The sequence below is a fragment of the Plectropomus leopardus genome, chromosome 12 (genome assembly GCF_026936395.1).
Source record: "Plectropomus leopardus strain MGB_pleo_1.0 chromosome 12, ASM2693639v1, whole genome shotgun sequence".
Lineage (NCBI taxonomy): Eukaryota > Metazoa > Chordata > Actinopteri > Perciformes > Serranidae > Plectropomus > Plectropomus leopardus.
The window spans coordinates 28,245,855-28,272,936 of NC_142187.1; the positions used below are offsets into that span (position 1 = coordinate 28,245,855).

The 27,082-nt window shown below is 37.0% G+C and overlaps 2 protein-coding genes across 7 annotated transcripts in view; one reads left to right on the plus strand and one right to left on the minus strand.

Moving 5' to 3' along the window:
* Positions 1-15,505, minus strand: part of myripa (myosin VIIA and Rab interacting protein a) — a 69,616-nt gene extending 54,111 nt beyond the window's left edge. For all 3 annotated transcript variants that reach the window (XM_042498008.2, XM_042498009.2, XM_042498006.2), the window contains exons 1-3: positions 14,975-15,505; positions 12,842-13,014; positions 2,481-2,702 (exon numbers count right to left, since the gene is read on the minus strand). In XM_042498008.2, coding sequence (XP_042353942.2) covers positions 2,481-2,702; positions 12,842-12,951 — 332 coding nt within the window. In that variant the 5' untranslated portion in view covers positions 12,952-13,014; positions 14,975-15,505. The remainder of the gene's footprint in view (positions 1-2,480; positions 2,703-12,841; positions 13,015-14,974) is intronic.
* On the plus strand, positions 14,796-26,766 carry LOC121938533 (uncharacterized). Of its 4 annotated transcripts, XR_015778197.1 has the most exons (5): positions 14,796-14,810; positions 15,498-17,201; positions 18,777-18,860; positions 25,354-25,446; positions 26,463-26,766. XR_015778197.1 is itself a non-coding variant. In XM_088085714.1 (4 exons), the coding sequence occupies exons 1-4, from the start codon at positions 17,085-17,087 to the stop codon at positions 20,216-20,218; spliced, it is 351 nt and encodes a 116-aa protein (XP_087941840.1). In that variant the 5' UTR covers positions 17,044-17,084; the 3' UTR covers positions 20,219-20,461. The 4 variants fall into 4 exon arrangements, 1 of the variants encoding a protein (XP_087941840.1); XM_088085714.1 differs by lacking the exons at positions 14,796-14,810; positions 25,354-25,446; positions 26,463-26,766 and adding exons at positions 19,054-19,142; positions 20,158-20,461 and having other exon boundaries at positions 17,044-17,201; XR_015778195.1 differs by lacking the exons at positions 14,796-14,810; positions 15,498-17,201; positions 18,777-18,860 and adding exons at positions 23,345-23,502; positions 25,080-25,163.
* Positions 26,767-27,082: the final 316 nt, after the last annotated feature.

Sequence of the window (27,082 nt, forward strand, 5' to 3'; positions counted from 1 at the left end):
AGTGTGTGGACAGTGTGTGTGTGTGGACAGTGTGTGTGTGGACAGGAGGTGACAGAAAGTCTCAAAGTGTGAACCGTCTTTAGGCTTCGGTCTGAGGTGTTTCCTCGTGCAGACAGGAGGAGGAAACTGTCAGTGAGGTTTACCAGCTCTCATGTCAACTCTGTCTAATTAAAAAATCCTGACGTCCTTATCATTAATGTGACAGCTGAGGTGGAAGAAACCCATTTTAGAAGAATTTTCTCCAAGAAGTTATTTGACAGCTCTAGACATTTCCGAGGAAGTGATGGTTTGTTTTTAAAGTGCAAAATCATGAACTTTAGGTTATGAAATGTTCATTTGAGCTTCAGTGGTTTCCTGTGAATTTGGGTTTTTTTTCCCATACTATAGACTGCGACGACTGTCTGCCTTCATACCCAATGCCTGCTGGGAAATTTGCAGCCACCCATGATCCAGAATCAGACTAAGTGGGCGCAGAGAACGGACTGACAGTACAGATTAGTCAACAAATCCCATTAACCAACAATGAATTTCTCTGACTAACAAGTGTTGTCTGTGTAGCCAAACTGATACAACTTCCACAGGAGAAGAAAGGACTAAAACCCACTGATGAAATTACAGCCTGTAATTCTGCAAACACACCGACAACTTTTTGTGTGACATAGACCTCTATTGCTTAATTCAATTCATCATTTGTCCCAAAGGGCAATTTGTGTTGCAGCAAGTGTAAAAACAAAATAAAAACACATAAATCACAAACAATATGACACAGAAACGTACAAGAGTTGACATTAATCTGTACACCGGGTGAATTGGACCTATACACATTCACGCTCCACAGGAGCAGATTAATAAGTGTCCACCATAACTCCACGGGGCCTATAATAATTCAGTGGGCGTTAAAAACTAAAACGTCTCCTAATAATGTGAACCATTTCCAGTGTGATGACCTTCAAAAGGTCATGACAGTCACAATAATGCAGTATCAGGACCAGTGTGCTGCAATATCGCTCACAAGTACGAGATGTGCTGTTACTGTCACATATACATCATCATCATCAATACTACAAGTACAGTATGTATTGTCACTGTAAAAATAATGTTTGCCGTCCTTAAATGTAGCTACAAATTAAAGCGTCACACTTTTGCAGTGGGGGACGTGTTCCTTTATTACCGTGAAGTTGGGCGCTGTTGGTTATTCTAAGCATTGTGAAAATAATGTTTGTAAACTCCCGTTTTGAAGCCTCGAGTTAAGCCTTTGGCCGTTGCCAGTTTGAATTTTTAGAGACAGAAGTGACCATATTTAGGTGAAAGGGTGGATCTGACTGAGTAGCTTAAAGACGCTATTGGCAGATAGCCTGTAACGCGTCCAGGTATGGTCACTTCTGGCTCCAAAAACACTTGAGGGTTCAAATTGGGAGACCACAAACCAATTTGTGACATCACAATGGCTATGTCCATGTTTTGAGGCTTACTAAACATTTAGACACCAATCTTATCCTTTAAAGGCCCAGAAACACGAAACTGACATCAAAGAACTCACAGCAACGAAAGCTGACTGTTGCAAGGAAACAGCTCTTTATACCAGAGTCCACTGTGGTCTGTATTCATCATTAAATAAGGGAAAAAAGGGAGACCAAGAGGACCAATTCAAGATGCTACTTAGCCAGGTAGGACATTGACAAAGGATATTTACTCGAACTGTTACTGCTAATGAGAAGTTTCTTTTCTTGATTGCTGAGCTGAACTGCCAACCAGAGCAATTTCATTTAACAACGGGCTCTGCCATCTGACAGCGATTCAACATGCTGAAACTACTGAAAAAAGACGACAAAGGGTTGACAATAGCTAATGCACGACACAAGGCAAAAACTAGCTCAACAGACACTCATCAATCACCCCAACATTAACCAACAGCCCACAGTCGGTGGCAGGGCCTTAAAATTCAAGCGTCAACCCCTGAATGCCAACTTACATCACTACACGTTTTCCAAATCAACCAACAGGTTTGTGCCATGCTCAGAGACTGAACAAACATCCATAAACATGTCACATCTGAGCTGTATCACCAAATTTCGACATGTTGAACTGCAGCAAAATGAAAAAACAGCAAACATTTGAAAACTGAACGGTGCATTTTTCTGTAAACAAAAACAGAGAAGCTGCATTCAACACTACAAAAAGAAATTAAATAAAAGAAAATGAGTAAATTGCCTTTGTACGTACATTTTTCTTGCAACACCATAAACTGGTGCATCTTTTTCTGTCATGTTACAAATATTTCAGTCAGTGGAAGACTTTATCCCGTTCTGTATCTTAGTGACTCTGTTGTGAGTAATAAGTTCTAAATCCATCTCTCCAGCAGCAGAGTAAGACCTTAATAACCTTTGACGTCACCGTCAGCCTCTCATCCTTCACTTATCCTCATGCATTCGACACACATCATCTGAATCACCGTCGCCACCACCGCTGCCTGACCTTACCTGCTCTTCTGGCAGGCGGAGCAGAGCCAGGCTTTGTCCCGCTTGTTGTAGACCCGGCAGGCCTTGCAGACGTTGTAGTGGCAGTCGCGGCACTGGCGCTTGGGGTTGAGCAGGAAGGTGAAGGGCGAGCAGCAGCGGATGCAGCAGCGCTGGTTGAAGCAACTCTGCCGTGACAGCAGGAGGCAGCGACTGCCCTCCTCGTCCAGCTCCTGCTTCAGTTCGCTGTGGGGAGGACCAGGAGGAGGGGGGAGAGAGAGGGGATGGTTAGAGGGAGGAAGATGGAGAAACCAGAGAGAGAGAGGGAGAGAGAGAGAGATTACAAAACGGAGGGTAAAAACAGAATATTTAAGTCTGAGTACATATGTGACAGGGAGATATAGCTCCTCTCTGTGGGTTTACTGAGTCAAACAGGATGATTGTCACAGTGAGGACACGACACAAACACACAGCCAGTCACACACTGATCCTCTGCCCCCTTTTAATGAAAATGGAGCACAAATTAAAGTGGTTTCACAAAGTCGGTCACTTTAATCAGTTTCTAAACATCATGTAAAAGCAGCAATATCTCTCTTATGTACATTAGTCACTGGAAAATGGTGACATGCAATAAGAGCTCTTATTCAAAGTGAAATTCTCATTCATAATTGTCTTAACTGAATATTTGAAGAGAGAGTACTTACTATTATTTATTTCACATTCATTTAACGGTTCCCTGTTGTGTTCATGAAAAGGTTAAAGCAGGCAGATATGCTGAATAATACATCAGTGTGTTTTCCATGATAGCAGCAGCAGCTTTTCTGCCTATATACAGAGAATCATAAACGCCTATTATTGCTTTAGTGGCTTTTTTCGAGCTTTTAATCTTGTGACATGTGACAATTTTAGCAGTTATGGTGTAATAGATGCTCAGATTTCCTTTTTGAGCACTTTACTATGCAGAATTAAAAGAAAAAACCAATGTATAGACACGTACAGAAGTAATCCCTCTAAATCAGCATTTATAACCCACTAGAAGTGTGTGGCAATGTATTTTTCTGCAGAGACTTTGCCTGTATTTTCTTATTTTCCTCTCATTTTCTGTGAGTGGGATGCACTCAGGTGACATAAGCAGCAGTCATCCGAGAGAAAGTGCACCAAAAAAATGCAAATATATAGAGGCAAAATGCCAAACCGCAGTAAATCTGGGGTTGGCTTTACTTTCTCTTTCAGTGGCAAGCATGTTTTCATCAAGCAAAAACCTCTGAGGCTCGAAAATGAAATGCCAATGTGAACGCTGAAAAATGCAGTTCCTTTAATGGCCACTTGAGATCACTTCTAGCTCCAAAAACCCAAGATGATGACAGTCAAAATGCTGAAGTCGAGGCTTTTAAAGAACAGTCCACAAACCAATGGGTGACGTCAAAGTCAAACATTTATACAGTCTACGGTTTACAGTACCCAACAATGTCGCATGCTATACCGTCAAGGTCTTTTCTTTCATTCTGGTTTAAAAAAAATAAGCTTCATTATCAGAAATGTTGGAGCAAATGCGTTTGGTATTAAAAGTGCTTTAACATATAGTAGAATATAAAGTCCCTAAGATTTTGTATTTAAACCTTTGAAAATTCTGAATGCAGGACTTTCAATTACTATTTTACCACGTGTACACTGTGGCATGGCTTCTCTTTAAGTTAAAAGTAAAAGTACTTCTTCCACCACTGTCACATATGCTGCATCTCAAACAAATGCAAACATGTCAAACATCAGCTAAAAGAGGATGGAATAAGAAATTAAAACAGGAAAACAAGATGGATGGAGACAGAAGAGAGACAAATTGAAACCAGTGTAAGAAGGAAAGTGTCACAAAAAATCCATTATTTTCACATCAGGACTGCAGGAGCATCAGCCATGACTGAATCATTTATAGGTGATTACTGCTGGAGACTGATGGAGTCTGACAACACGAGGACAGAGGCAGGAAGAAGAAGAGCCACTGCGGGTTTCAAAGTCCATTTTATTTCATTTCTAATGTCCAAGACTCAAAATGTAAAGCCAAATTTAATTCCGTAATCCCCTGATACCGAGCTTCTATATCGCCTGTATTCACTGGAGAAAAATCCACATGTAGATATGGTTGTTTTAAAGTGAATTTGAGGCTAAAAAGAAGAAAAAAGAAGCTTGATAAATAGAGAATTACACATGTAGAGAAGCAGCCAGCAGCCATTAAACTACAGTTACTGCCACATGGTTGTATTCATCCGCGCCCAAGTCAAGTTGGACTTACAGTTTACATCCATGTGTGTGAAAATATGGATGCTTCACACACATTTTCCCTCTGACAGCACAGAAGGTCACACTGACCTTGACCTTCGACCATCAAAATATACTCAGTACATGGTTAAGACCAGGAGAATATCTGTGCCACATTTGAAGAAAGTGTCTTGAGACACTGTGTTCATGAAACTGGAACAGACGAGGCCACAGTGACCTTGACCTTTGACCACCAAACTGTAAGTGCACGTTTGTGCCAAATTTGAAGAAATTCCTTTAAAGTGCGATGGAAGCAAGGTCATAGTGACTTTCACCTTTGATCTTGGACTACTAAAATCTATCAGTTCATCATTGAGTCCAAGTGGACATTTGTGCAAAATTTAAAGAAGTTTCCTCAAAAGTTATTGAGATATCGTGTTCATGAGATCGAGACAGACAGACGTCCTGCACGTATAGACAAGCCGAAAATATAATGCCTCCAGCCTATTGCCTGCACGGAGCCATTAAAACAAGAAAATATGTCAAAGCAACTGTAATTCACATCTGATATAGCAAAATGATGAACAAGGAAAGTTTTTAAAGAGAATTCCCCTAAATAACACATTTGAAGCTGCAACTACAGTAACAATGTCTTTCATTGTCATTTTCACTTATTTCCTCTATCAAATTAATTGTATATAAACTGTCTATAAAATGTCAAAAAGCAGTGAAACATTATCCACTATCTTCAAATATCTCTCTCCATCTGTCTAAAAGGAATAAACACCTAAACAACAATTGATTGCAGATTAAATTTTCTTTGACTTGATTAGTTGTCTCATCTCTACACATTATAGAAGTACCTTTAAAATCCTAATGTCTTGGCGCTGCAACACTGGCACTAACTTTTAGGTCACATTTTCCTAACTATAAAAATTTAACAGTGTCCCTCAGATGCCCGTCTGACAGAGAGACGGCTGTCCTCTCTCTACAGCAGCGCACTCCATTACTGAGGCTCAGTGGACGGTATAAATAACTCCACACACAGACACTGTAAGACGCTCACAGCAAGATGCACGATAATAACAGAAATATACATGAACACAACAGCATGTAAACACACCACTTAAGAAGCTGAAAGATACATCATTCATCATCGCTCTCATCTGAATATTCCCCGAGATATTAAACATATATGTTGGGCAGCTCACTCTGTACAGTATCTGCAGTGCAGCTCTGTCCTCACACACTCGTGTAAAGCAGCTTTCTAGCTTCAGGCCTAAAACGAGAACAAACGAGGAGAGGCTTGAGCTCTGTCAGCTGCAATAATCCTCACAAAAAGTCTGCTCCTTGGCGATAAGATGTCGACTAATGTGTGCTCGCATGTGTGTGAATTTGTTTGTGCGTTGTGTTTAAAGATTTTAACAGGGATCTGTTTTTCTTTTGGGAGGAAGATGTTCAGTAAAGCAGTAGAAGCAGGGACATTTAAGACTGCGCTTTTGCCTTGACACTACAGAGTTTAACGTTCATGCTCTGTCTTGATAGCTAATGGTAATTATAGTTATTTAATTCAAAACATGAACTTTGTGTTAACAAAACCATTTTTTGTCTTTTTGTAAATTTGGGATGTAGCTAAGCAACCTGTTTCGAGTTTCTGATCTTAAACATGTACTAAATGTTGTGTTTTGGTTAGGAACCTATTAAAACTTAAAGGTTAGACTGTAAAGAGGCTCAGAGCATTATAATGGAGGTGTAAAATGCTCAATTATGTCTCATGAGATGTTGCAGCAATTTTTGTGTTGATGCCATTTGTTACACACGTTTGGTGCTTAATTTAAATGTTATTTACCACTCAAGAATTACTAAAAATAGTCAAATATCCCTCCAGAATACAACATTAAAACACCAACACCTCGAACACCACAGAAAAATCCATGCTGTGACTTGGCATCAAAAACCTTCTGTAGGAGATTTCTGTAGGAATGCCACTTCTTAGAGATTCAGTGGAAAGTATTTCTGCTCTGGAAACTCCCAAGAAGCCCCCTTACTGTAAATCTACCTATGAAAGCCAAAAATATGCAGAATATTTACGGTCTTTAGTTTGTGGCTGTAAAGTTTCATGAGTTTGTGATTATCCTAAAAGTCACTATCGGTCATTTGATACAGTGATGTCAGCTTCAAAAGAAACTGTGTCACTACAATGAATTGGCTATTATGGAGGCTACCATCATCACACATTAATAAAATGGGCTTGTTGATTCCATAAGAGTCTTAGCTTTGCTTTACAGTTATACCCAATTTATGCAATTTTAAATCCGTAAAGCTTTCAGAAATATTCAAACACAACACATTAAAATTGCATGCAAAAAACTGCATGGTTTTTGCACAAAACTGGGTGTGACTATAAAGGGGAGACTAATGGGTACCCGTATAACCTATTTTCATTTGTATATCTTGAGGTCTGAGGTCATGTTGGGCTTAATTAAGCCCAAATTAATTTAAAAATGAAGCCCAACTTTGGAGCGCTGTACCTGAGAAGTTAGCATGACATGGTTGGTGTGACTGGATTTCTAAGGTTTTCTAGTTTCAAATGATATGTTAAAAATCAGCCACCTACAGCCTCTCACAGACAGGAATTTCGGCCAGCATCGTCAGCGGCCAGGCACGTCTTAGAGGTTTAAGGAATTCAATCACTTGCAGAGGGTAAGAAAGCTTGAATTAGATTGTTTATTTCAATGACAAGTGGCTTAAATTAACTATGGGCAGAGATCCAGTCTTTGTATTTTGTTGTGTTTATCAGCTGAACCGTAAAAACAAATACGTCATGTTTTTGTCCTTGTAAAAGTATTTTTAGGAAGCATTTCCTTGAAGTCTGTCAATGATTTGTTTAAATATTGTACTCAGAAACATGATAAACTGATTCAGTAACATTAAAGTATTTCCCATATTATTAAAAATATTACATAAAAGGTGGGATTTTTATGTCATAAATATAAAACTGTAATATATGCATATGAATAAAATACAGAAAAAAGTAATTGAAATTCTCATGATAATGACTGATGAGTAATACTGAGGTCACAAAATTGCAGAGGACTCAGGAAAACACATTAAACCACATCTCTTTTCTGTACTTCAGGGCTGCTTTCACCTTCCTGTAACACTGAACACAACTTCACTTCTACAGACTTCCTCTCTCAATCAGCCAGGATTAACATCCACGGTAAGGCTCTGTGTGTGTGTGTGTGTGTGTGTGTGCACTGCGGAGGTGCAGAGTGCCAAGCAGCGTGTGTGTGTTTGTGCTGTGTATGCTGTGTGTGGGCGGGTGGCAATTGCCAACAATCCCCAGATCATCAGGTGCAGTGGCAGCAGTGAACCGGCTCCTGTGGTTTTTCCTCAGAACTTGTTATTCTGCTGAAAGACTTTACAAGATAAACACAGCCTGACATTTGTGCCACATCAATATCACCACATTTTATAACTTATTCATACTCGCAACACATCCAGGCTGCGGCTGAATCCGGGAGAGGTTTTCAGGAATATCATAAAGTTCATATCTTATATACTGAGTTTATTATGTACACTGACCTGAAACTAATGCATTCTCATAAAACAGTTTATCAGACCTTTTATGAAGGAAATTTCTGTTTTTGTTGAAACTGTTTCAGAGGTGTCGACTGTGGTGCTGTTGAATTGTATTGCGTCATTACTGAGTAGCGATATTTTATACTGTATATTGTCCCAAGAACCACAGAACAATGAAATGAGGGCATTTAAGGAGGTAGAAATTTGTTTTAAAAGATTAATAAGAGTCACCTGTCAAAATACTTTAGTTTTTCTGATTCTGATTAAGAATATATGTATTATTATGTATTAATGATCAACATTAAAAAAAGGAAGTACAACAAATTACCTAAAAAATTAGAAGAAAAACAAAACAAAAAGTGTAGAAATTAAACAAACGAGAGAGTGCCCTGAAAGTGCTTAAAAATTCTAATTAACGTGTAAAATACTGTTAAAAATGTAATAATTATACTTATACATATGTTTTTCCTGACTTGTTCCCCTTGCTTTTTTTGAGAAAAGTGATGTTGATCCAGGTTTCGAAGGGTTAAACTGCATTAGTTTCAGCTCAGTGTGCCTCACAAACCTTTAACTGTGTGTATCTAACAGTTGGTTTATTATAAACTGGATACAACCTGTGTGTGTGTGTGTGTGTGTGTGTGTGTGTGTGTGTGTGTGTGTGTGTGTGTGTGTGTGTGTGTGTGTGTGTGTGTGTGTGTGTGTGTGTGTGTGTGTGTGTGTGTGTGTGTGTGTGTGTGAGTAAAATCCATGTATATACATTCCTATACGTGTAAGCACCTTAATTCAGAGATTATAGGACCTAATTACTGTTCTGTGTTCAGGGTTTTACACAGGATTAAACTGGATTACCTGAAAACATGAATACAGAATATAATGATTATGCACACACACTAAGCAGGTGTGATTTATATCACTGTTGGATAAAATAACCCCTTAAAATCATTAGATCTCATGTTTACTGAAGAGTTTTAAAAGCTTTTTCACTGCTCAACACTCCCCCTGCTGGCCAGTACACAAACCTCATCATAAAATATTTATTTTCTCTGACAAGAGTATTAATATCTACAGAATTTATTATGTTGCAAGAACCTAGAGAACAGAGCAGGTTTAATCTATCAGTTTAATGGGTGTGTGATAAAGATTGAGTCCAGGAAGCAGGATGCAGCCCAGATGAGCTCTGAGTCTCTGTGCGGGCCTCTGCGGGGCAACAGGAGCCACAAGTACAGTTCAACACTGTATTCACCACCCAACTGTATCCCCTTCTAATCTCCGTCTCCCCTGTCTATCACTCATTGCTGCTTGACATTCAGAGAGGCTTGTGGATTTCATCTCACTCAGTGTCAGAGAGAGAAATTGAAAAGCAGGATGCATGAAGTCAAAGTCCTCTTAAGGACTCAGGGGAAACGATGCACAACCTGCATGACTGCGTGATTTATCACTCAGATGTGATATCTGAAAATGTTACGTGATCTCATGTGTCAGTGTGCTAAAAAAGAGGATGTGGTGTGAAAGTGTCAGACTTCATGTGGCAGGTTAAATCTAAAAGAGGCCTCCTTCACAAATAAAGAAAATAGTATGACTGTGTTTAAAAATGTCCTCTTTTGGAGCTTAATGTCAGCACAAGTCTAGTTAAATCTTGTAAACAGTAAACAACAACAAGATTAACTGTGAGTAATCACCTTGCTCACCCACACTTGAAGTTCAAGGAAGTAGAAAGCTCAACACTTAATCGCTCTGGGTTACGGCGTGTGGAAATTTAACCATAAAGCTTCCAGTTACAAGAGTAACCCTGATTCATTAACAGCTAAAGTTACACAGAGAAGGAAAGTAACTAAGTACTCAAGTACAATCAGGTATATACTTCTACTTTGCCACATTTCAATAGCAAATATTGAAATATTTATGCCACTCTTATTAGATAGGGGTGTTCAAATTCAAATTAAAAAACTAGTATTGTATAGCGGGCAAAAAAGTGTTTTGCCGAACATTATACGGCACAGTGAAGTTGACCTTTGACCTCATGGATCTAAAATGTCATTGCCTCGTCTTTTTATCCTATTAGACATTTCTGTGAAATTTTTCAGAATTAGCATAAGAATTCTTGAGTTTTGGCCAAAACTGGTTTTGTGAGGTCTTAGTGACCCTGACTTTAGACCACTAAATTCTCTTCAGTTCATTCTTGAGTCCAAGTGAACAACAAATGCCATTTTTTTAGAAAGGTGTTCTTATGACATTGGGTTGACAAGAATGAAACGGACAGAAGGTGACAGTGACCTGGACCTTCGGCCACCAAAATCTAATCGGTTATTTGTTGCATCAAAGTGAAGGTTTGTGCCTCAAGCAGCTCCACCAACGAGACACTTTCCGCCTGAACTTCTCAAAACGGTTTCATTGAAATAACTGAAGGAACGCTCCGAGTGTGCAGCCTGAGGACAAACGCCACATCTCAGTGTTTCCCAAAGTGAAGAATAATTCAGATCCACTCGAGAACGCACATTTTTCTTCTTCAAAAGCTAATTGGCGGAGGTTAATATTCAAGGCCCACAGATTTAAAAGTCTGCAAAATTTATCTACTAACCTTTTGGATGCACCACTGTACAAACCTAATTAACTCTATTTATAATTTAAAAAACAAAATAGCTCCATCTAAACCAGCTACAACCTGAACACGAATGTATTTCCTTCCACAAAAAACATTCACAAAATCCTGTACTTTTTACTTGCAGTCGTTTTCTCGCCTTTGTTGGCATGAAGCTGCTTTTCTTGACTCATTTCTGTCACCTGTAGGTCAGTGGAGTTGTCTGAGACCAGTGGCCGGGCTGCGTACCACATCAACCACGTGTACACGCATGTGCATCCTCCCGGAGGTGCACGAGATAAACAAAACTCGTAGGAAAACAGCTACATAACAAAACCAGCAGCCAAAAACTCACGTAGGGCACAAATTCCTCATTAAAAATTCCTCCTTTGGAATTCTTCAGGAAATTACAGCCATTAACTTTATCTTGCATGTGTGGTCCAACTTGTTATCTTTTGATTCCCTAATCGCTGAAAGCCTTTTTGGTTAAGATATGAAGAGCATTAACGTTGTATAAGGAAAATAAGGCACGAGGAGCATGTGAACAAGTCACGAGGAAATGACATCATCGTGTTATTCTTAACTTCTGACAGGCAGACGAATTATTTCCCACTATTATGCACCGCTCAGTTCAAACCCATCCGAATTATGATTTCTGTCTTTGTGCTCGTGCATGTTGTGTTTGAACTCCGAAGGTTAGACAGAAGCTTTAGGAAGCGACTCTGAGTGCAGCAGGAAAGGGAGGTCACTTCCTGTCCAGTGCAGAGAGGCAGGATGGGAAACACCCACCGAAGCCTCAGAGATGCCTCGAATGCACCTTCGGACCCACACAACGTGAATGTTTACTGCTTTTACAATACAGCATATTGTAAAACACAGATTTCATTATGGTTTTATTATTTGGCTTTCAATTATCTCTTGACTCACAAAAACGATAATGTTCGGAAATCCGTCTGATTCGTCTAAAATGCCTCGTAATAAAGGATGAAAATTAAAGAGGCCGTATTCATTATTTTAATGACAACAATGTATATAAAAGAGGTGAAAGGCTCAAAGCGATAAAGTTACAGAGAATTCTCACCTGAATCTACAGCTTCCTTTGGCTTTACAAAACTTGATGTAGAGTTTCAGGTCATCGTTTAGCTGTTCTCTCTCTAAGTTTAATGTTTTGAATCATTTTCACAGCTCACATCAAAAAAGCTCTGAACTAGAGTCACCAATTAGTATCTTACGAAATGTCTCCTCGTCACAGTGAAGTTGACTTTTGGGATATAAATACCTTCCATTGATCATTTTATCCTATGAGACATTTGTGGGCAATTTTGTCAAAATAAGAGTATTCATTTATTTGTTATGGCCAAAACTATGTTTTGTGAGGCCCCAGTGCCCTTTGACCACCAAATTCTGATCAGTTCATTCTTAAATCAGAGTGGACGTTTGTGCCAAATTTGAGGAAACTCTCTCATAGCCTTTTCAAGATATTGCGTTCATGAAAATGAGACAGATGCAAGGTGACAGTGACCTTTGATCACCAAAATGTAACCACGACATCCTTGAGTCCAAGTGAACGTTTGTGCCAAATTTGACAAAAAATTTTTAAAAATCCCTTACGGTGTTCTTGAGACAACGGAGGAACAACTTAAAGCCCTAATACCTTCGGCCTCAGCTATTGCTGGCATGGAGGCATAAAAATGACGCAGTAGCACCAAACAAAACTGTATTTAAGTCACATTTTTGATCCAATAATATAATATAATGGGAAACTCTGCATATTGAGTACTTTTGGTACTTCAGATATATTTCAGTTCTACTTACTCTGAATTCAGAAAAAGTTTGAATGCATGAATTTTACTATTAGTAAAGGTTTTAGTATTAGTATTAGTGTAGTATTTCTACAGTCTGACCATAAGCAGTAAATATAAATACTGCAGTTTTATATATTAAAAGTCACCGTGATGGCAGAACTGACCTGAGACGCTCCTCCTCCTTCTTGCGTAGCTTCATGTCTCTCTGCACCACCTGCAGGACGTGCTCCGCCTCGCTGTCCGTCAGCCCCGACAGATCTAACTTCCTGCCCATCGCTGACAAACCTCCGGCTGTCACTCGAGCCTTCTGATCAATCAATCAGCTTATTGATAACATCTGAAGAAGAGAAACATATACATTAAAAAAATACACCAATCAGCACAGAAATTTAATGTCAGAATGTTCTTTTTAATTCGTTCGACATACTAACTCATTATTTCACTATTTCAAGATAGATTCTTATTATTTTGACATACTTAATCATTATTTGGAGAACGTTTTTCATTATTTTAGGAGAAGTTCTCATTGTTTTGAGATACTAAGTCATTATTTTGAGATACTAAGTCAGTATTTTGAGATACTAAGTCAGTATTTTGAGATACTAAGTCATTATTTTGAGAATGTTTTTCCTTATTTCGAGAAAGTTTCTTATTATTTTTGAGATACTTAATCATTATTTGGAGAAAGTTTTTCATTATTAAAAAAAATAATTATATTGAGATACTAAGTCATTATTTTTACTTTTTTCAGGATGACTTAAAGGATTTTCTTTTATTTTTTAAAAAAATCATGTATTTCACTGCTGATTACTTTTGTAAGGCAGAACAAGTATATTCTGAAGAATACTTTTATATTAAAGGATTTTTTTTATAAATAAACAGCTCTAGTTGATGTGGTGAAATATCACTGTAATTCATAAAGTGCCCCCATGAGTCCTTTCTTATATTTGCAACCACGTCTATTGTTTTAACACTTTTAACTGTATAATATGCATTAAATCATACAACTCACACACACATACAGCCTCCTGTTTTACATTATGGAGAACAGAACTGGGTCTATAAGCACTTCAAACTCATTTTTGACGTCCCACAAGCCACTTACACAAGTAAATCAGGGGTATTAACACCGAGCAGGATTTGGGTTTTCTGCATTAGCATTCCTGAGGAGGAAATCTCTCTCTGTCAGACAGAAATATGAGGCCAGGTTTTTTATGATTGAAGCCAACATGACGGCAGATCAGGGTGTCTGCAGTGAATAACTGTGGATGTGGAGCTCAGCTAGAGAGGAGAGCTGTTTAATATTCATCTGCCAACAGACGCCAGTGAGGCAAAACTGTTTATCTTAGGGACTGTTCCTTATTAATCAGAGGAAGGGGGGTGCTGGGCTGTAACTTATTTACTTTTTTTGTTCATTTTTTATTTTATTTTATTTTTCCCCTCCCCAGAAGCTACATATATTTACCCTGCCTTTCTGGGTTAATTGGGGAAATGTATGAGCATCCATTCAGCATAACTTAGTTGTTAGATTTTAAACTCATTTATATTTGAAAGTTAAAACTTAAAGATGAAATCCTGGAGCTGAAAAAAGCCTCATTTTTTTACTGTTATCATGCATGCTGGTTAATTCATGCAACAATTTATTTTTGCCCAAAGTCTAAATAAGACATAAAGTGATTTTGATAAAATATCACTATTTTAAGTTAAAATTTTGTTATATATATATTTTTTTTTTTCTGATGTAAGTGTTCATACGACATGTATTAAAGGACTGTTGGAACTGTGAAAAGTCTGACCATTTCTGTTTTTATAGTTTCAGGCTATGATAATTGTGTAATTTCAGCTATTTTCAAAGATAACAAGTCAAGTGAATACAAAACACAACAGTTTAAATTTGTATGCTGCTCCCCTGAGCCAAAATTAAAACAAAAAAAAAAAATATTTGACATGCCTCGCCCTTCCCCCGTTTTTGACCCACCCCCTTCCCTCTTATATTTAACAAACAGTCTCTTAATATCAATTATGGTTTCTATGTTTCTTATACTTATCTTGTGAACTTCGTTACTGTGATGTTAAATAAATATTAAACAATCCGAAGTAGAATAAATGCGAGAATTAAAGGCGACATTTCCAGTGAGTTATCGCAGACTTTTTTTTATAAGCAAATATTCTACAGATAATAATGATTTTTTAACAGGCTGCTTACAATAAACAGTTTAACTTCATATGTTAAAAAGAGGTTTGCGCGTTTTATTGTACACCTTGTCCTTAAAAAGTCAAAAAGTATGAAAACTCACCGATCTTAGACTCTGTTGTCCTCTCGGGTGAAACTGGCCACCGGTGACGGAAAACACGTCTTCAGTCCGTTTACTCCTCGTGTGAACTGTCGCTAAAAACAAAACTAGTCTATAAAGATGAAGCATGTGAATAAAAAATGTGTAAAGAGGGTTAAAGAAAGGTTTCCCAGCTGCGGGTCTGTTCAGTGCAGCCTGTCCCGGTTTCTGAGGGAAACTCAGGATAAAGCCTGATCCGGGAGGTCTACTTCCAGTGTTTTTCAGCTGGAACAAAGAATTAGGCGACATGGATGTGATGAAAGTTTGTGTCAACAAGTGAGAGGAAAAAAGAGTTTTCAGACCGAAAACACACGCTGCATTTCATGGACACATTTGTTTTCGTGCGCTGTAATTTGACCAATGTCACTGTATCACAGTAACTTCCATACTTTATAACTTAATAACTTTCAGAAACAAGTGTTTGTAACAGATTCAGGCGCAGAGCAGCGCAGTAGATGATAACATGGTTGATTTTTTTGAGAAACAGGATGGACGGAGCAGAGCTCGCGGTGTGCGCAGGAAGATGAGTCTGATTGGATAATCAGGAGCAGGTAAAGCCAGCAGGTGACTGACAGAGGCGCTGAGGGCAACTAGTGGACAGGTGGAGAATTACAGCCTGAAATGACAGGAGGGATGTCAGGAATGCAAATACAATAGTTGAATAGACTGTACCTTGGATACCTGTATCTTTATCAGCCAGGGGTGTTTCTAGGATTGGAGGATTTGGGGCTGAGCTGGGATGTTAGAAGGGTAATCCAGGGGGATCCTTCCTGGGATTTTTATTTTATTTTTGATGAGTAAGCTCTTTTTATCGCTTTTTATGCACTTTGGCACATTATTTCCCTTAAAAACAGTAAAAAAAAAAAAAAAAAAAAAAAAAGAAAAAAGAAAGATAGAAAGAAACACACACATTCCAGATTATTATAATGAGAGCAATATCAGTAACACCGAAATGGACTTACAAGTTGTGCAATTTTATCATCACAATGGGCTTTTTCCATGTGCGATTGGTGTAGATATAAACTGTTGAGTTTTGCGTCTTGTTTATAGTAATTTGGTTACAATGCTTGCTTTATCTTGTACATATCTTGCTTTAATATCCATTTGCTACTGTAATAATGCAAATTTCCTCATTATGTGACTAAATAGTTCTCTTATTTTATTATAATTGTTAGTAAATAGCATTGAGTACAGAATCTTTCATAAATGCCATCATTTAAAAAATATTGTCTGCAGTTGGAAAAAAAATTGCTGAATGTGTATTAATTTTAGCAATTGTGGCATGTCACTAAAGTTTACTCAGGTACAAGCATCAGAATGACAGAGTATTCAATCAGGGCTTTTTTATTTGGCCTTTAATACCCATTCTTTTTATTTATTCATTTTTTTTAAAATAAGCTTTATATTTACACTGTAAAAGTACATAAAATATTTGTTTTAACTTTAAAAAGCACCCTGTGCCTCACCTGGTAGAGCAGGCGAAGGCCGCGTCCCTGCTGCAGTGGCTGTAGGTCTGACTTTACCCTTGGCCCTTTGCTGCATGTCATCCTCTCTCTGTCTCCCCTTTCACTAAACCAGTACTATCAAACACACAAATACAAAAAAAATTAGTATCCAGGCATCCTTACATTTTTGAGTTGACTACATTTTAGAAGACAAGTTGAATCACCACAAAATTAAAACTTGACCTCAAATTACCTCAGTGGAAAGGTTGTAAAACACCATGAAGTTTATGTGACCTCAAGCACAAAGTTTAGATTATTATGTAATTTCTGTGTAAACCTGCTGGTATATTTTCATTGATATAATCAGGAAATGTCCTAGGGAGGAAGAGCAGGGACAGGGATCAGATTTACCAATTAAACAATTCAGAAGTCAAGATTAAGGTTAATTTAGTCTTATGGTTAAACAAACAGTACTGAATTACAGATGTGGTGCGTGTGGATGGGTGATCTTGCATCTGTATACACCCTCTTAATTGTTTTCCCTCTTTCCACATGAAAGTGGTTTTGTTGGCAGCGAGTATATAAAGACCTGTGTGTTTGCTTCTGCATCAAACTACAGCTCATCAGTCATGGACAAAAGAGTGCTGCTGGTCCTGTTGTGTGTGCAGGTTTTCCTGCTCATTGCAGACTTCACTGCTACTGATGCAGCCCCCGTGGAGGGAGATGATCAAATGCCTCCTGTTCAGGTAAGAAGATCCACCGTCAGGTCTAAATATCAAACGTTATGTTGCAGAGAGAAGTCTGCAATAGACAAAGATTGGTAATGCTTCAAGATTACAGCCTGCAAATTACAGTGTGAATCTCTTAGACATATCCAATGAAAGACAAACATGCTGACAGATGTAATTGCTGGGTCCTGGTCCCTGTAGACCTTTTCTGTATCAAACCAGGACTATAATTTTTTCTTTGAACCAGATGAAACCATAGCTTAAACATAACCATATCAGCTAAACATGCAAAACATTTAACTGCTATGCTCAGATTTGACATTTTTTGTGACTTTCCAGATACATTATTACATTTCCTGAAACATTTCCCCCTTATTTTTAAAGGCATCCCCACCTGGCTTGCATTGAGTTTCCGCCAAACTATTTATTGTTGCAAAAAAATGTTTTTAAATTAGGGCTGTTGAATAACATGATTTAAAATTGCAAATATTCACTGAATTCCTGCTAACGTTAATGCTGATAGACACGGTTTAGACATAGCCTAATTTCTAGGTGGCAGGGTTGGACGAATAGGAGCCAAAAACATTTACAGAAAAAAAAGCTGTTTTCTTAAAGGATCTTTGTATTGATCAGCAGATGGATTGATCATCCCAATATTTTTCCTCTGTATTTTATTTTCTACCATTTTAAAAGCATAGCTGCATTATTTTTTATAGCTAAATCTTTAAATTTGCAGTCTGATTCCTCCTGGTTGAGCCTAACATGTGTAAATAAATGGTGTTGTAAAAGATGTAGCATGATCAAGGAAAAAAGTAATTTAATTTTTTAAAATTGGATTTAAAAAATGACCAATAAATCTGTTTTCTACCTTCTTCTTCTTCTTCTACAGTGTATTTATGAACTTTATTTTACAAAGTATTTTTTATATAAGTATATCATTAAAAAAGAAAAAAAGGAAGAAAAGAAACCACAAAAAAAAATCAATATTTCCACTATTTGTCTTTTTTTTTTTTCTATTTTTGTTGCCGAAAAATTAAGCAAACATGGATGTGCAAAAAACGAAATTTCATTCAGTGTCCACTTGAGGCTTCAAAAGCGAGCAAATCTCCACTGACCTCTTTGTCAAAATGTCCAACTTTACAGCAGAAATGAAAAAAATGTTTACAACCTGGTTCAAAAGCAGTCTGTGTTACCATTTTCCCCTTTAATGACAACTGTGAGGAACTATTTTTAAAAATGGCAGTCCACAAACCAATGAGTGACGTTACGGCAGCCACATCTATTCTTTTTGCAATCTATGCTTGCAGTAAAAATATTACAGTGGCCCATAGCTATTAAATACTAGTTGCAAAATACTTTGTGTGATATATATAGTCTCTCTTAAACACAACTTATTATACCTAAAAATCTTCCTTGTATTTCCATATTCGTCTCAGTATAAGTACCCAGGATTTCATTGATATCCAATATGTACTCAATATTCACACTGTGGAGGCTGTAATCTAAAGCGTGATTGAAAGCTTTTGTTCTGTTTGAATTTGAAATTTGGATTTCATAAATTCGTTGGGAGTTGACGTTTCTCATTTGTTACAGGTGGAGAGAAAAAATGGAGACAGACAGAAAAGACATGCCATGTGTGGCGAAGTCCTAGGAGCTTGTTCTCCAGTAGCTGCAATGGCAAGACCACTTCCATTTTACATAAAACCTTCCAGATTGTGTCTAAATAAACAGTTGCTTTAAGTGTCAGATTTCAATATTTTAATTTGCTCATTATTGGTTGGCAGAGCATGTTGTATCAACAATAGCTCTGAATGCTGGGATATTTGTAATTAACTTGTGGAACTGATCTGCTTATAAAATTATTCAGAAGCCTTCGTTACAGCAGCCACACAATCCAATGACTACTGATCAAACTGTGAAGTCACCTCTGACCACTCCTTCCCCTCGTCGTCCCCGCAGGTGAGCGACTCCTCATGTGAACACACATCGGCTTTACACAACATGCTTGATTAAAAGACATGAAATACCTAAGAGATAATGCCCGACAAGATGTCCATTATGTGGAAATAACCCTTGAAAGTCCACAAGAAAAAAAAACAACCTTGTTTTTGTTTTGAAGACTTTCGAGGGTTAATTCCGCTTAATGAAAAAAAAGGAAAGAAACACAGCATTTTTTTCCTTTGCCTTATTTATGTCCTTGGGGATATAAAAAACACAACAAAGTTTCTTTTTTTAAACATACCCCATAGTTTTGGAAAACCTACCAAATGTACGAGAAGGCCGTTCACAATAACACAGAAAAAAAAAATCAGAATTATGAGTCATTTACTGTTATAATGCTGTAATATGTAAGTATACCAGCATGAATTAATTTGTGACCATGGAATTAGTTTTATAACCTGTACTGGTATTATTTTTATGCATGTATTCTAGATATTAACCATTTGAAAACAGCTTAGAAATGGTAAAAAAAAAACAAAAACATACTGACATACATTTTTCATCAAATATACAATGAAATAACATAAAATTTGTGGTATTAACAAGAGTGAAAGGGCCATATTCAAGTGTTAGGTAAAGCATGGCTTTAGACAGTAAAACAAATCATATTTGAAATTATTTCACTGTATTCAAAATAATTGTTTTTAGCACAACATACCTAAACTGATTGGTAGAGATGGCTCAGATTGAATTCAACAGCAGATATAATGACTCAAAATGCGGTCTACCAAACAGCTGAGCAGGATGTTTAAGGGTTAATGACTGAGACGAAGGTTCCTGATAATGGACACCTCAAAGGGCAGCATCCGGCTAAAAATAAATAAATAAATAAATAAATAAATAAATAATATTGGTTTGTCATATTGGCAGAAATCATCACATTACCAGCTGATACCGATGACATGCCGATATTATCGTGCATCGAGAAGCTATTTTGGGTAACCTCTTTTTATTTGTCTCTCTCTGTCTCCAGACCAAAGATTTTCGGCGACATGAATGATCCCAAGTATGAACAGAGGAATGTCATGAGCTGAGCTACTTCAGTGGAAATGAATTCTGGTGATCATGTAACTTCTGCATCACATACACGCTGCTGTCGTTATGTTAAAGCAAATGGCTCTGTTAGTGAACTGCTTAAAGTGGAGTTAACTGGTGTTCATGCTCAAACGCTGTTGCTGTCAACAGTTACATTAGTCACTGCTGCGCTTATGCTGTCCACCAAAAGTCTTATCAAAATAAAACGAGTTTCAGATTAAAGACAATCAAATGTTTTGTTATTCTCTGTGTCTTGTTTCTCAGCTGGTCTCTGAGTAGTTACAAACTGATTGAAGATTAACATTTTAATTTAAGCAGCTCATTGTCTTTGGCATGGCCGCCCTGTGCCCACACAAAACCAAAACAAAGGCCAAAAATTCAAGTAATAATTAAAAGTAACAAAACTGAAAGTATAACCTCAGAAGATATAGATGTGCATTGAACCAGTATTGAATTTTACATAACACAAGATCAGCACCTAACTTAAAGATCTGAAACCCTGAAATACCCATTCAGAACTCAGTTATTTTCCAAACGAACAATGATGGATTTCTAATCTAAATGCACTCATAAATCATTAGCAGCATTTTTTAGGATACCTTTTTATGTGGTTTTTTTTCTGTCCAGTCCAATGAACAAAGAATATTAACGCAGAAATTGTCTTAAAGTGAAAATGACAATAACCAATGTAAACAGACTGTTCTGTGAGCAAAAATAAAACATTGTTTAGTTTTCAGAAATAATTCACTCAAATCAATAAATAGAGCTATGCTTTAAAGCACATTACTTACTTATATATATATATATATATTCATTTTTGTCATTCTGTCTCAAAATATCCTTAATTAATGAAGTACCTCTTAAAAGTAGTATGTGGAAAACCTCCTGAAATTTATATTTTGTGAACATAACTGATGAGATGTATTGCATAACAAAGCAAAAAACATGATTAATGAGTCACCTTGACCTTGACCTTTGACTGCCGAGCACCAGATTCTAATCAGTTCATTTCTGAGCCCAAGTGGATGTTTATGCCAAATTTTAAGAAATTCCCTCGACGTGTTCTTGAGATATTGAGTTTACAAAAAAATAGCTAGTTGCAAGATCACAGTAACCCCTGACCTTTGACCACTACATCACTTTATCCTTTAGTCCAAGTGAACGTTTGTGCTAAATTTGAAGAAATTCCCTCGAGGCATTTTTCAGATTTCTCGTTCACAACAACGGGCCGGCTGGACGGACAGAAAGACGAAAGGATGGACAACCTGAAATCATAAGGCTAAAAGTAATAAAGTCACATGACACTGATCATAAAATTGACCATAAACACAAGGAAATGATATCATAATATAAACCTGACAGCATGTAGTATAGAGCTGTTAAAATCCTGAGCTTTGTGCCACTGTACTCTAATAGCACAAAGGTGCGGCAGCATTTGGCAATATCAAGTAAAAGTTGGGTAACACTATCTTTGTCACTGTATCACAGTAACTTCCATACTTTATAACTTAATAACTTTCAGAAACAAGTGTTTGTAACAGATTCAGGCGCAGAGCAGCGCAGTAGATGATAACATTGTTGATTTTTTTGAGAAACAGGATGGACGGAGCAGAGCTCGCGGTGTGCGCAGGAAGATGAGTCTGATTGGATAATCAGGAGCAGGTAAAGCCAGCAGGTGACTGACAGAGGCGCTGAGGGCAACTAGTGGACAGGTGGAGAATTACAGCCTGAAATGACAGGAGGGATGTCAGGAATGCAAATACAATAGTTGAATAGACTGTACCTTGGATACCTGTATCTTTATCAGCCAGGGGTGTTTCTAGGATTGGAGGATTTGGGGCTGAGCTGGGATGTTAGAAGGGTAATCCAGGGGGATCCTTCCTGGGATTTTTATTTTATTTTTGATGAGTAAGCTCTTTTTATTGCTTTTTATGCACTTTGGCACATTATTTCCCTTAAAAACAGTAAAAAAAAAAAAAAGAGAAAGAAAGAAACACACACATTCCAGATTAATTATAATGAGAGCAATATCAGTAACACCAAAATGGACTTACAAGTTGTGCAATTTTATCATCACAATGGGCTTTTTCCATGTGCGATTGGTGTAGATATAAACTGTTGAGTTTTGCGTCTTGTTTATAGTATTTTTGTTACAATGCTTGCTTTATCTTGTACATATCTTGCTTTAATATCCATTTGCTACTGTAATAATGCAAATTTCCTCATTATGTGACTAAATAGTTATCTTATTTTATTATAATTGTTAGTAAATAGCATTGAGTACAGAATCTTTCATAAATGCCATCATTTAAAAAATATTGTCTGCAGTTGGAAAAAAAATTGCTGAATGTGTATTAATTTTAGCAATTGTGGCATGTCACTAAAGTTTACTCAGGTACAAGCATCAGAATGACAGAGTATTCAATCAGGGCTTTTTTATTTGGCCTTTAATACCCATTCTTTTTATTTATTCATTTTTTTTAAAATAAGCTTTATATTTACACTGTAAAAGTACATAAAATATTTGTTTTAACTTTAAAAAGCACCCTGTGCCTCACCTGGTAGAGCAGGCGAAGGCCGCGTCCCTGCTGCAGTGGCTGTAGGTCTGACTTTACCCTTGGCCCTTTGCTGCATGTCATCCTCTCTCTGTCTCCCCTTTCACTAAACCAGTACTATCAAACACACAAATACAAAAAAAATTAGTATCCAGGCATCCTTACATTTTTGAGTTGACTACATTTTAGAAGACAAGTTGAATCACCACAAAATTAAAACTTGACCTCAAATTACCTCAGTGGAAAGGTTGTAAAACACCATGAAGTTTATGTGACCTCAAGCACAAAGTTTAGATTATTATGTAATTTCTGTGTAAACCTGCTGGTATATTTTCATTGATATAATCAGGAAATGTCCTAGGGAGGAAGAGCAGGGACAGGGATCAGATTTACCAATTAAACAATTCAGAAGTCAAGATTAAGGTTAATTTAGTCTTATGGTTAAACAAACAGTACTGAATTACTGATGTGGTGCGTGTGGATGGGTGATCTTGCATCTGTATACACCCTCTTAATTGTTTTCCCTCTTTCCACATGAAAGTGGTTTTGTTGGCAGCGAGTATATAAAGACCTGTGTGTTTGCTTCTGCATCAAACTACAGCTCATCAGTCATGGACAAAAGAGTGCTGCTGGTCCTGTTGTGTGTGCAGGTTTTCCTGCTCATTGCAGACTTCACTGCTACTGATGCAGCCCCCGTGGAGGGAGATGATCAAATGCCTCCTGTTCAGGTAAGAAGATCCACCGTCAGGTCTAAATATCAAACGTTATGTTGCAGAGAGAAGTCTGCAATAGACAAAGATTGGTAATGCTTCAAGATTACAGCCTGCAAATTACAGTGTGAATCTCTTAGACATATCCAATGAAAGACAAACATGCTGACAGATGTAATTGCTGGGTCCTGGTCCCTGTAGACCTTTTCTGTATCAAACCAGGACTATAATTTTTTTTTTTGAACCAGATGAAACCATAGCTTAAACATAACCATATCAGCTAAACATGCAAAACATTTAACTGCTATGCTCAGATTTGACATTTTTTGTGACTTTCCAGATACATTATTACATTTCCTGAAACATTTCCCCCTTATTTTTAAAGGCACCCCCACCTGGCTTGCATTGAGTTTCCGCCAAACTATTTATTGTTGCAAAAAAATGTTTTTAAATTAGGGCTGTTGAATAACATGATTTAAAATTGCAAATATTCACTGAATTCCTGCTAACGTTAATGCTGATAGACACGGTTTAGACATAGCCTAATTTCTAGGTGGCAGGGTTGGACGAATAGGAGCCAAAAACATTTACAGAAAAAAAAGCTGTTTTCTTAAAGGATCTTTGTATTGATCAGCAGATGGATTGATCATCCCAATATTTTTCCTCTGTATTTTATTTTCTACCATTTTAAAAGCATAGCTGCATTATTTTTTATAGCTAAATCTTTAAATTTGCAGTCTGATTCCTCCCCTGGTTGAGCCTAACATGTGTAAATAAATGGTGTTGTAAAAGATGTAGCATGATCAAGGAAAAAAGTAATTTAATTTTTTAAAATTGGATTTAAAATATGACCAATAAATCTGTTTTCTACCTTCTTCTTCTTCTTCTACAGTGTATTTATGAACTTTATTTTACAAAGTATTTTTTATATAAGTATATCATTAAAAAAGAAAAAAAGGAAGAAAAGAAACCACAAAAAAAATCAATATTTCCACTATTTGTCTTTTTTTTTTTTCTATTTTTGTTGCCGAAAAATTAAGCAAACATGGATGTGCAAAAAACGAAATTTCATTCAGTGTCCACTTGAGGCTTCAAAAGCGAGCAAATCTCCACTGACCTCTTTGTCAAAATGTCCAACTTTACAGCAGAAATGAAAAAAATGTTTACAACCTGGTTCAAAAGCAGTCTGTGTTACCATTTTCCCCTTTAATGACAACTGTGAGGAACTATTTTTAAAAATGGCAGTCCACAAACCAATGAGTGACGTTACGGCAGCCACATCTATTCTTTTTGCAATCTATGCTTGCAGTAAAAATATTACAGTGGCCCATAGCTATTAAATACTAGTTGCAAAATACTTTGTGTGATATATATAGTCTCTCTTAAACACAACTTATTATACCTAAAAATCTTCCTTGTATTTCCATATTCGTCTCAGTATAAGTACCCAGGATTTCATTGATATCCAATATGTACTCAATATTCACACTGTGGAGGCTGTAATCTAAAGCATGATTGAAAGCTTTTGTTCTGTTTGAATTTGAAATTTGGATTTCATAAATTCGTTGGGAGTTGACGTTTCTCATTTGTTACAGGTGGAGAGAAAAAATGGAGACAGACAGAAAAGACATGCCATGTGTGGCGAAGTCCTAGGAGCTTGTTTTCCAGGAGCTCCAATGGCAAGACCACTTCCATTTTACATAAAACCTTCCAGATTGTGTCTAAATAAACAGTTGCTTTAAGTGTCAGATTTCAATATTTTAAGTTGCTCATTATTGGTTGGCAGAGCATGTTATATCAATAATAGCTCTGAATGCTGGGATATTTGTAATTAACTTGTGGAACTGATCTGCTTATAAAATTATTCAGCAGCCTTCATTTGAGCAAGTCACACAATCCAATGACTACTGATCGAACTATCCAGCCACCTCTGATCACTCCTCCCCCTCGTCGTCCCCGCAGGTGAGCGACTCCTCATGTGAACACACATCGGCTTTACACAACATGCTTGATTAAAAGACATGAAATACCTAAGAGATAATGCCCGACAAGATGTCCATTATGTGGAAATAACCCTTGAAAGTCCACAAGAAAAAAAAACAACCTTGTTTTTGTTTTGAAGACTTTCGAGGGTTAATTCCGCTTAATGAAAAAAAAGGAAAGAAACACAGCATTTTTTTCCTTTGCCTTATTTATGTCCTTGGGGATATAAAAAACACAACAAAGTTTCTTTTTTTAAACATACCCCATAGTTTTGGAAAACCTACCAAATGTACGAGAAGGCCGTTCACAATAAAACAGAAAAAAAAAATCAGAATTATGAGTCATTTACTGTTATAATGCTGTAATATGTAAGTATACCAGCATGAATCAATTTGTGACCATGGAATTAGTTTTATAACCTGTACTGGTATTATTTTTATGCATGTATTCTAGATATTAACCATTTGAAAACAGCTTAGAAATGGTAAAAAAAAAACCAAAAACATACTGACATACATTTTTCATCAAATATACAATGAAATAACATAAAATTTGTGGTATTAACAAGAGTGAAAGGGCCATATTCAAGTGTTAGGTAAAGCATGGCTTTAGACAGTAAAACAAATCATATTTGAAATTATTTCACTGTATTCAAAATAATTGTTTTTAGCACAACATACCTAAACTGATTGGTAGAGATGGCTCAGATTGAATTCAACAGCAGATATAATGACTCAAAATGCGGTCTACCAAACAGCTGAGCAGGATGTTTAAGGGTTAATGACTGAGACGAAGGTTCCTGATAATGGACACCTCAAAGGGCAGCATCCGGCTAAAAATAAATAAATAAATAAATAAATAAATAAATAATATTGGTTTGTCATATTGGCAGAAATCATCACATTACCAGCTGATACCGATGACATGCCGATATTATCGTGCATCGAGAAGCTATTTTGGGTAACCTCTTTTTATTTGTCTCTCTCTGTCTCCAGACCAAAGATTTTCGGCGACATGAATGATCCCAAGTATGAACAGAGGAATGTCATGAGCTGAGCTACTTCAGTGGAAATGAATTCTGGTGATCATGTAACTTCTGCATCACATACACGCTGCTGTCGTTATGTTAAAGCAAATGGCTCTGTTAGTGAACTGCTTAAAGTGGAGTTAACTGGTGTTCATGCTCAAACGCTGTTGCTGTCAACAGTTACATTAGTCACTGCTGCGCTTATGCTGTCCACCAAAAGTCTTATCAAAATAAAACGAGTTTCAGATTAAAGACAATCAAATGTTTTGTTATTCTCTGTGTCTTGTTTCTCAGCTGGTCTCTGAGTAGTTACAAACTGATTGAAGATTAACATTTTAATTTAAGCAGCTCATTGTCTTTGGCATGGCCGCCCTGTGCCCACACAAAACCAAAACAAAGGCCAAAAATTCAAGTAATAATTAAAAGTAACAAAACTGAAAGTATAACCTCAGAAGATATAGATGTGCATTGAACCAGTATTGAATTTTACATAACACAAGATCAGCACCTAACTTAAAGATCTGAAACACCCTGAAATACCCATTCAGAACTCAGTCATTTTCTAAACGAACAATGATGGATTTCTAA

What these genes read in the sequence shown, in the direction of transcription:
- LOC121938533 (XM_088085714.1), top strand. Translation starts at nt 17,085, where the DNA reads ATGGACAAAAGAGTGCTGCTGGTCCTGTTGTGTGTGCAGGTTTTCCTG. An exon ending in GTTCTCCAGTAGCTGCAATG is followed by an intron (nt 18,861 to 19,053) that starts GCAAGACCACTT and finishes ATTATTCAGAAG; the next exon opens with CCTTCGTTACAGCAGCCACA. An exon ending in TCCCCTCGTCGTCCCCGCAG is followed by an intron (nt 19,143 to 20,157) that starts GTGAGCGACTCC and finishes CTCTGTCTCCAG; the next exon opens with ACCAAAGATTTTCGGCGACA.